At 52.9% G+C, this 10,232-nt stretch overlaps 1 protein-coding gene across 2 annotated transcripts; it reads right to left on the reverse strand.

Annotated features, from left to right (window-relative positions):
- STBD1 (starch binding domain 1) lies at window positions 1–4,000 on the reverse strand. 2 transcript variants are annotated; one of them, XM_072745443.1, is made up of 3 exons: window positions 3,733–3,996; window positions 1,865–2,044; window positions 1–1,747 (listed from the first exon to the last, which is right to left on the reverse strand). In XM_072745443.1, exons 1-3 carry the CDS (start codon window positions 3,896–3,898, stop codon window positions 1,185–1,187), a joined length of 909 nt encoding a protein of 302 aa, XP_072601544.1. In that variant the 5' UTR covers window positions 3,899–3,996; the 3' UTR covers window positions 1–1,184. The 2 variants fall into 2 exon arrangements, with proteins under 2 accessions (XP_072601544.1, XP_072601545.1); XM_072745444.1 differs by having other exon boundaries at window positions 1–2,044; window positions 3,733–4,000.
- Between the last annotated feature and the right edge of the window lie 6,232 nt (window positions 4,001–10,232).

Below are 10,232 nucleotides of genomic sequence, written 5' to 3' on the forward strand. Positions count from 1 at the left end.
TAAAGATATTAAAACTCACATTTTATTTGTTCAGTTATAACGAAGTTTAATTTCTTCTCAGAACAAAGTCGTACTTCTCTATCACTGTCCTGTTATAATTTTGTTACCCAAGATAGCTGTTGGTCTGAGAGGAGAGGGCAGGAGAAATGATTGCTATCAGTCCCTCTGTCAGTCCAGACCCGTGAGAGAACAGGAGCCAGGGGAGAGATGGTCCTACAAAGGCCCTAGAGGGACATGAATGCTGCAGTCCCTCCGGGCAGTAGTCAGAGCATCACTCAGGCCACTCACTCAGCCCACACTGGAATCCCATTCCCATTCCCTCTCCTCTTGGCTCCTCCCAATGACCCACTCTAACTAGGCCCCTTGTTTCTACACCAGTTTGCCATCATTAAGACAAAGACTTACTTGCTACCTTCAAACCATAACTAGCAGGTAAAATCAAGCAAAACAAAGTAAAACATTGGGAAGTCTTACAAGTTCATATCCTTGGTAATCACATCTTGCGACCAGATATTTCTGGTCACAGTTGCATATGGCATTATTTTTAAATAAAAAGTTGTGCATGGGGCAGCCCGGGTGGCTCAGCAGTTTAGCGCCACCTTCAGCCCAGGGCCTGATCCTGGAGACCAGGGATCAAGTCCCACATCAGGCTCCCAGCATGGAGCCTGCTTCTCCCTCTGCCTGTGTCTCTGCCCCTCCCCCCCCCCATGAACAAATAAAATCTTAAAAAAAAAAAAAAAAGTTGTGCATGTAGTAAGAGAGTTTCTCCAGTTGTACCAATAGGAAAGCAGCTCTTTTTGAATGAGACTTGTTTCACTCCCTGGGTTTAAGGATTACCCACCCAAAGGCTCAAGCTTGAACCCTGGGCAGCCAGTTGGTTTTGCTACGCCCAGGCCAGTCCACACCAGAAGCTTAGCCAAGTCATTCCCCAAGAGGACCAAGCCCTGAAGTAACGATGGATCAGCGAAAATCCACCCATCAACACCACAGGAAAAAAAAGTCCACGCTCCCTGGAAGCATTATCTACATTATATTTCTGCACGTCAGATGCAAGCCACTGGCAAATTTGAAACAACTTTGATGGCTAAACTTGGAGTTCTACTTTATTTAAAATTATTCAGTGTGCTCCACAAACTTAGCCTTTTCCAGATTCTACAACAGCTTCTCCACTACTTTGAAAACAATCAGGGAATCCCCCACCACTTTTGTACCACTTTATCCGCATGGCCAGTCTCCAGGAACCTATTGCTACATTCTTCCCAGCGGGTAATCTCCCCATTTTCTACGACTACAAACTTCCATTCCACCACTATATCTGCAGGCAGGGACACAGAACGACACCAGAACCCATCCTTGCTATACTGGAGTGGGAGGTAGGTATTCCACCTTCCAAGACTCTTGTGATCTCCAGTGATTGCAATACATTGCTTACCAGTGCTTGTGATATAATGGATCTGGAACCTGACGCTAACTTGCTGGGACCCCGAAACCACCGCTACCGCCTTTTTCTGTTTCACATCCACTTCCTGACCTCTTGGTTCCATAAGAGTGCTTCTGCCACAGTCCATTTCCTGGTTTGGGCTTACCACTGGAGCCTCAAGGCTGCCACCCAAAGCAGCATCTCCCCAGGATGAGTGCCTGGACACCATTTCCCAGTCCTCATTGTCAGCCCGGTCCTGATTGCTCAGCTGTGCAAGGCTCACTTCTTTCGCTCTGTCAATGACCAGGTTGCTAGAATACAACTTTTCTGCAAAACAGGAAGCTACATTAGCAAGTGTCTCTTGTCCTTTCTGGAATCCCCATTCTCTTATAGCAGACTCAAGGCTTTCATTTCTTGAAACTTCAGAGTAACCCCGAGAGTTACCAGTCTCAGATGTAGCTAGAGATTCTGTGGCTGGAAACCCTCCAGAAGGAACATGCTCTCTTGAACTGCTGCAACCACTGTCTTTTCCAGAAGGACTCTGCAGTCTCCATGCTGCTTCCTGCAAGTTACCATGGCCTTTGGTCTCTGAAACCAAACATCCATTGCTTTCTTGAAGATGCTCTAAAAAACAAAAGGAAAAATGTAATAGTGTTAGGCAGTTCTTGTGAGAAAAAAGGCTGAGAAAATAGATTTAGTTGTTGAAGACTTTATTGTTAATCTATCTGCAGTTCACAAAATCCATCTCGATTCAAAGCAAGTACTTAATTGCCCAGTTCAGACACTAATTGCACCAACAGTGTACTTTAAGAATATGCATGTGTATCCAGTAACAAAAGGCATATCCGGGAGCATCAGTGTGCCCACCCAAGAGTGTAAATGAAGTGGCAGGTGTAGAAGCAGACTTGTGACCCTGTCATGGTCCTCAATCCCCACAGTCTAGACCATACTGGCATGCAGCCACATTGTTCTGCTTCTATCATCAAAAAACGTTGTTCCGACAAAGATCCGCATGGCTTCCCTACAGACCCTAAGAGTACACTTGCACTCCCAGGAACTGCATGCATCCTGGGGATCGGCTCTCACAGGTGTGGGCAGATCCCCAGCAGCTGACACTGTGGGGGAATACAAAGAACAGTGGTGAATCATTGTGCAAGAGTTGGGGGTGATGGTGGGGGAAGAGGACTGGTTTCTCTTTGCCAACCCCATATGCGTTAGAAATATCTTCAACAAAAATAGGCTTTTTACATCCCCACAGGGACTGTTCACTTTTTAAAAAAATGTTCTCACAGTACACAATCCAAGCTCCCTAAAGGCTTGGTTTCCTTCTTGGACACCTCACTCTCAGTCGGAATAGCTCCCTACAAGACCGAAATCTCCGAAGTCATACAATCAGCACAGATGGGGGCGGGGGGGGGGGTGTCTGTGAGGGTTTGGCCTTGTTTAATTTTGTCTCTTTTTAATGGAGTTGTGAGACATAAACATTACCCTGAATTCCTAATCTTTCAACCTAAAGCATGAGGCTGGCTTTCAGAAGAAGATAGATGAGCTCTCTGCTCATCCCAAACCAGTTGTGGGGAAGGCGCCGAGGCAGATTTTTAAATGGCTGCACATGAACACTGACTGCACTAAAAATAAAGTTCCCAGATGTCCCTCCCAGCAATCGGTCGGAGTCCAGGCAGGGGCGGCTGGCCCGAGAGGGCCCCGGGAGCTCGGGTTTTCTGCCAGCTCCTTCCTGCGGCCGTCACGGTGCACACGCGGCCCGGGGCGTCAGTCCTGCTCCCTGGGGTTGGATCCCCTGCTGGGTGGGCCCCTTCGGGAGGTCCCCGGGCCCCAGGGCTCTGGAATGGGCGGCCAGCGGGGAGCCCTGGGCTTCAGCCGAGGCCTGGAGGCCTTCGTGGCCGGAGTCCACCCTGAACCTTGCTTTCCCGACAGCAGCGTCCAGACGGCGGGAGGTGCCCGCAGCCTGGGTGTTCCCCAGCCCGGCGCGGCCGTCGGCCACGGGCCTGGGGCAGGGAGCGTGTCCCCGTGTCCCCGTGTCCCCGTGTCCCCGCTCGGCCTGAGACTGAGGACGGCGGCAGGACCCCTGGTCCCGGGCGCTCCCCGGGCCGGCGCAGGTGCCCCCCTGGCGGGGCGCGGGAGGCGGGACCCCGCGGGGCGCCCTGGGAGCGGCGGGGCTGCGGCCCGGGCGGGGCGAGGGGAGGGTCGCGCCCGGGCCGGGGGGGCTCGTCGAGCTGCAGGCGCCCCGCGGGGTCCGACCTCGCTCGGCGGACGGGGCCGCGGGCTGCGCTGGCGACGCGGGAGCAGAGTACCTGGCGCGGCCGCCAGCTCCCGCCCGGCCCGCGGAGCCGCGGCGTCCCCCGGGGGCCCGTCCTTCTGCTCCGGGTCGCCGTCCGTCGCCGCGTCCCGCAGCAGCCAAACGAAGATCGCCCCGGCCAGGCCGCCCCCCACCAGCAGGGCGGACCACACGGCGCCCATGGCGGGACCGCGGCGCGCGGACGCGGCTCGGGTCGCGGGCGCAGCCGCACCTGCCCCGCCCGCCCCGGCCTGCGGCGGTCCCGGCGCCCGGCGCCCCCGCGCGGAGCCCAGCCCTCGGCGGCCGAGCCCGCCCCGCCCCGCCCCGCCCCGCCCCGCCCCGCCGCGCACCCGGCTGCCCGCGAGCGCCCGCCCCCTCCGTACGCCCCTTCGCCACCTCCCGGGGCCGCGCCGCCCGCCTGGGGCCCGGGGCGCCTCCTCCCGCGGACTCTCCGCGGCCGCGCGGCCGGCCAGGGGCGGGGCCCCGGGAACTTGGGCGCGGGGCGCGGGCGCGGGGCCGGGGCCGGGGCCGGGCACCGGGGGCAGCGCCGGACAGCGCCTCTCCCGCCCCCGCTAGCCGCGCCCAGCCTCCGCGCCCCCCCAGCCTCCGCGGCCCCCCAGCCTCCGCGGCCCCCCCAGCCTCCGCGGCCCCCCCAGCCTCCGCGGCCCCCCAGCCTCCGCGGGCCCCCCCAGCCTCCGCGGGCCCCCAGCCTCCGCGGGCCCCCAGCCTCCGCGGCCCCCCCAGCCTCCGCGGGCCCCCCAGCCTCCGCGGGCCCCCCCAGCCTCCTCGGCCCCCCAGCCTCCTCGGCCCCCCAGCCTCCGCGGGCCCCCAGCCTCCGCGGGCCCCCAGCCTCCGCGGCCCCCCCAGCCTCCGCGGCCGCCCTGCCTCCGCGGCCGCCCTGCCTCCGCGGCCCCCCAGCCTCCGCGGGCCCCCCCAGCCTCCGCGGCCCCCCCAGCCTCCGCGGCCCCCCCAGCCTCCGCGCCCCCCCCTGCCTCCGCGCCCCCCCCTGCCTCCGCGCCCCCCCAGCCTCCGCGGCCCCCCCAGCCTCCGCGGCCCCCCCCAGCCTCCTCGGCCCCCCAGCCTCCGCGGGCCCCCAGCCTCCGCGGGCCCCCAGCCTCCGCGGCCCCCCCAGCCTCCGCGGCCGCCCTGCCTCCGCGGCCGCCCTGCCTCCGCGGCCCCCCAGCCTCCGCGGGCCCCCCCAGCCTCCGCGGCCCCCCCAGCCTCCGCGGCCCCCCCTGCCTCCGCGCCCCCCCAGCCTCCGCGCCCCCCCCTGCCTCCGCGCCCCCCCCTGCCTCCGCGCCCCCCCAGCCTCCGCGGCCCCCCCAGCCTCCGCGGCCCCCCCCAGCCTCCGCAGCCCCCCCACAGCCTCCGCGGCCCCCCACAGCCTCCGCGGCCCCCCACAGCCTCCGCGCCCCCCCAGCCTCCGCGGCCCCGCCCCCCCGGAGAACGAGACCCATCCATCCATCAGTGCCACTCATCGCAACCACGCCCAGTCGCGGCTTCTTCCTCCACCTCTTTTTGGGGTGTGTGGTGGTTGGGGTGTGCTCTCTTGTCCGGACGGGACATGGCCCAGGGACAAGCTCCTACGGATGCTTTTTAATAAAAACAGCGACCCTCTTTGCTAAGCGCCGCGGTGAGGTATGTGCTCAACTAGACCCTCGCAAACCCAACAACCGCGTGAGCAAAGGGTCACAGCGTCTTGTGATTCACTCCTCTGTCGACGTGACGCCGACACACCAGCTTCAAGCTGCCCGTTGCCGCGTGTCTGCAGCTGCAGCCTTTCGCCCTTTCGCCTGAACCGCGCGCTTCTGCACCCAGCTGCGACGGCCGCGGGCAAAGACCGGCCGGGAGGAACCAGCTAAAGGGCTCCCCTGGCAAAGCAGGTGGTTCAGAGGGGCCCCCTTCGGGCACACAGCAGCCCCTGGCCCAGTTCCCGCAGGGCTGGGGCGTGCCTCCCTCGGGTCGGTCACGACGCCTGCAAATGCTAAGACACCGGGGAGAGGCAAGGGGGTAAGGAGACCGGGCGTCTTCCTGGACGCTGGCAGACGCTCCCACCCAGCTCCCCGGAGTGGGACTTCCCACCTCCTCCCCAAACCCGCTGCGGCCCGGCCCACGGCAGCCACACCCTTCCCCGGGAATGGGACCCCAACCATGTCCAGTCGCCCTCTGCTACTGTTCTTCCCCTCTCACAGTAGGCAGGAAGCAGCAAGCTGCCGCTCTTTCTGCAAAATCCTACATCAAGAATTCTACTTCTCGGGGCGCCTGGGTGGCTCAGCGGTTGAGCATCTGCCTTCGGCCCAGGGTGTGACCCCAGGGTCCTGGGATCGAGTCCCCCATCGGGCTCCCTGCATGGAGCCTGCTTCTCCCTCTGCCTGTGTCTCTGCCTCTCTCTGTGTGTCTCTCATGAATAAGTAAGTAAAATCTTTTTAAAAAGAGAAAGAATTTACTCCTCTGCTCTAAGTGACCCCCTGGTCTGTCGCCAGCACCTCTCACTTGGATTATGGCCGGCCGCTCTCTCTGCTTCCGCCTGGAGCCTGCAGGCTACTTTCCAAGCAGCACTCGGAATGACTCCTTAAAACATCCTCAGAGCCTCTGCCCAGGACCCTCAATTGCTCGGTATCTCAGGACAAAAGACCCGGTTAGTTCGCAACCTCCTAGGAGCTTCTCAGGTGTGACCTGAAGCCCGCCCTAATGTGGGGAGCACGGGGAGAAGCTGCAGACAGAGGCAAACCACTCCAGATTGGTAGGTGGCCGTTTTAATAGGCAGGGGGCTCAGGAGGCCTGACTGGGCCCTGAACGGTGAGCGATGAGTCTGCAGACATCCAGCCAGATAACTAACCATCCCTGCTCCCTCACCCTCTACAGCTGTTTGCACAAGGCTGTTCTGCCCCCTGAGCCCTTCCCTGATAATCCCAATTTTAATTACAACCCCCTCCTCCCTAGACCCTTCTCTGCTTTATTTTTCTCCTGAGTATTTAGGGCATCACTTCTAATACACTATAGAATCCAGGGATTTGTTCTGGTTGATTTCTTTCCTTATCTTCAGATAAACTACATGAAAACAGATTTTATTGTCCTTTGTTCTCTGCTGAATTCAGAACATTCCCAGACTGGTCCCTCAAAAAGTACAGGTTGAGTGAATGGATTAAAAGCTCCAAGTATTCCCAGTCAAGAGCTTAATGCCATCCTCTTCATATAGGTTCTATTTGCATTTTTTTTTTTTAGCACGATGTAGGTGCTATTTTTTTGTTAAGTAGGTTTCCTGTCTTAAACAGATTAGGAAGTCAATGATGAGCTTTTTAAAGACCTCTAAAAATATATTTTTAAAATATTTTATTTGTTTACTCATGAGAGACACAGAAAGAGAGGCAAAGACATAGGCAGGCAGCTCTGCAGAGAGCCTGATGTAGGACTTAATCCCAGGACCCGGGGATCATGACCTGAGCTGAATGCAGATGCACAACCATTGAGTCACCCAGGTGCCCTTGGACCTCTAAAATTTAAAACCACTAACAACAGCCATTCATCTCAATTCAGGCAACTTTAAGATTAAAAAAAGAAAATCTTGAGATGAATTGAAAATACTAAAAAGTGATATCAAAGCTGTATTTTTAAGAAAGTGAATGTCACTGTATAAAATAACATTTTTGGGACGCCTGGGTGGCTCAGTGGTTTAGTTCCTGTCTTCAGCCCAGGGCGTGATCCTGGAGTCCTGGGATCGGGTCATCAGTCTCCCTGCATGGAGCCTGCTTCTCCCTCTGCCTGTGTCTCTGCCTCTCTCTGTATCGCTCATGAATGAATAAATAAAATCTTTAAAAAATAAAAAATAAAATAAAATGACATTCTCATGGACTCTTACTAATTCATTCTTAAGTCATAAGACTATTATAGCTCTAATTTTTTAATGGTCAGAATTTTGTAGAAAATTTTAGAATTTATCTCCTTTTGTCAAAGTAAAACTTAGTTTCATAGGATGTCCTTGAATTTTACAAACTCTAAAACAAGTAGAGTGATTTTATATATAGTATGAAAATTCTTGAACATTTTCTTTTTATTTCCTCACTGATAACTTTGTGAGCTGCTTCATTGGTCAAAGTTTCTTTATCAATGTGCTCACAAATGAAACCTCAATGGATCTGTAAAATCAGAGAAAGCAAGCCCCACTATCCATTTCTAATAACTAGAAGGCTCTTAGTAAAAGTTTATTGTCATCAATCGCTATTTATTAAAAATATAACCAGTAAATGATGTAGTTCTTTCCACCCATCAGAATTCTTTCTATCTTGCATCATATTTCTCATGCAACATTTTAAAAGAACATTATTTGTCTTTCCTTTTGGCTTTCCTAAACTTAAATGTTGACTCATTGATTTCTGTGTTGCTGCTTTAAAAAAAATAAAGGCAGTACTCCACTCACTACCATATTTCTTAGGAGTCTTTGGCTACATATTCTAAAAACATGTTTACCACAGTAACTGTACCATGTTTATCACTATACAGTTGCAAACATTGTTGCTTTTATATAGAAGTCCTTTGAGCCTAGGAAGACAGAAACAGAAGAGAAAGGCAGATTCAGTAGAAACAGGGGAGGAAGATGATGCATTCTCCTGGGATGGGTTAAATTTGAGGCAATAGCAGGAAGCTGAAACTGGGGGCATGTAGATATTGGAAATTCCTCACAGAGAGGTAGCAGTAAAATCTGTGGTAGAGATTAATGTTACAAAATTAAAAAAATGAGCTTCAGCCGTTGGCATAATTTCAAGAAGATGGAAAAGCTGCCTCCCTATTGCTACTTATGTTACTATTATATCTTTATATTATATTTTAGGGGCCATAATGTAGTGCCCACTTTCTAATTGATTACTATTCTATTAGGAAGAGTATAAATAGATATAGATATGGATGGGTATTTTAAGTTTATATATTAAGTATACTTATATATTTTAAGTATATATATGTATATGAGGTGTATATATGACATATATAAAAATTTAAAATATCCAATATACATATTAGGGAGTCAATGATGGACTTTTAAAGACCATTTACATTTATTCATACTTATATATAATATGTTAGTATTATTATCTATACATATGTGTATACTTTTATGTAGCATATTTTTTTTCTTTAACTTCATGCAAGAAAAGATTCCTCCCTCCTTGTGTGGAAGGATGAAGACAGAACAATTAAAACCTTTGCTTGCAGGGCTGGAGGATTAAAGAGGATGGGAAGGAAGAGTTAGGGAAGAGAAAACAGGGAGACTTGGTTCCAAAGTCAGTGCAAGAAGGTGGTGGGAAGGGGAGAGAGGGGTGTCACTCAGCAGAATTTAAGAGGATAGAGGATTTAAAAAGAAGTGATTGGATTTGACATATAGGAGGTCATCGACTTTACTGAATTTGTGAGGGTAAGCATCCAATTTTGGAAGGCTGAGGTGTAAATGTGGTGAAGGCTATAAAGTCAACACAGAGTTAGCCCTCTCTCCAGAAATTTGGAGCTGGGACGTCTGGGTGGCTCAGCCATTGAGCATCTGCCTTTGGCTCAAGGCATGATCCCGGGGTCCTGGGAATCGAGTCCCACATCGGGCTCCCTGCATGGAGGCTGCTTCTCCTTCAGCCTATGTCTCTGCCTCTCTCTCTGTGTCTCTCATGAATAAACAAATAAAATCTTTTTTTTTTTTTTTAAAGAAATTTGGAGGCTAAGGGTGGGAAAGAAATAGAAGTATCCTTTAAGAATAGAACAAGATGGGATGCCTGGGTGGCTCAGTGGTTTAGTGCCTGCCTTCTGCCCAGGGCATGATCCAGGAGTCCCAGGATCGAGTCCCACATCGGGCTCCCTGCATGGAGCCTGCTTCTCCCTCTGCCTGTGTCTCTGCCTCTCTCTATCTCTGTGTCTCTCATGAATAAATAAATAAAATCTTAAAAAAAAAAAAAAGAATAGAACAAGGTCCAAAGGAATTTCTTTCAGACCAAGAAAGACCTATCCAGGCATGTTTATAAGGAGGAAAGAACCAGCGAAGTCTGAAAATTAATAAAAGGAAAACCGCCTTTAAAATGGAGTTGGGAAGACAGAAGGGAGAGCTCCATCTGTGATCAACTGGAGATCTAACCAGAGACCCACCAGTGATACTGCTTGAGCTACTAGTGCACCAGCCCACCAGGAGGAAGAAATGTTTCTCTTTCCCAGCAACAGGCCAGCCAATGAGAGACTGTCACAACTCAGCCAATGAGAAGCCATTATACTTCCATCTCCCGGTTTACTCCAATGGACTTTTTGTTAATAGTCCTCCCAACTTGCCCCTTTCCTCTATAAAGGGGTGTTCCTTTTCTTTGTTCTTCAGATTAGTCTCAGGTTTTGCTACCCATTGACTGTCTTGCATTCCCGTTGCAATTCTCTCTTAGTCCCGAATAAGCCCATTTTGCTGGTAAAGTAACTGGCAGTGTTAGTTTTAAGATTAATAAGATCACACCTGAAGATGTGAGAAGAAGAAATAGTTTATGGGAATTCAATAAGGAA

The sequence above is a fragment of the Vulpes vulpes genome, unplaced genomic scaffold (genome assembly GCF_048418805.1).
Source record: "Vulpes vulpes isolate BD-2025 unplaced genomic scaffold, VulVul3 u000000899, whole genome shotgun sequence".
Taxonomy (NCBI): domain Eukaryota; kingdom Metazoa; phylum Chordata; class Mammalia; order Carnivora; family Canidae; genus Vulpes; species Vulpes vulpes.

Bases quoted from the DNA above. Each gene is read 5' to 3' on its own strand.
- STBD1 (XM_072745444.1), bottom strand. From the start codon at position 3,898: ATGGGCGCCGTGTGGTCCGCCCTGCTGGTGGGGGGCGGCCTGGCCGGG. The intron at 2,045-3,732 runs GTACTCTGCTCC...TTTGTTTTTTAG, and splicing joins GGAGCTGGCGGCCGCGCCAG to AGCATCTTCAAGAAAGCAAT.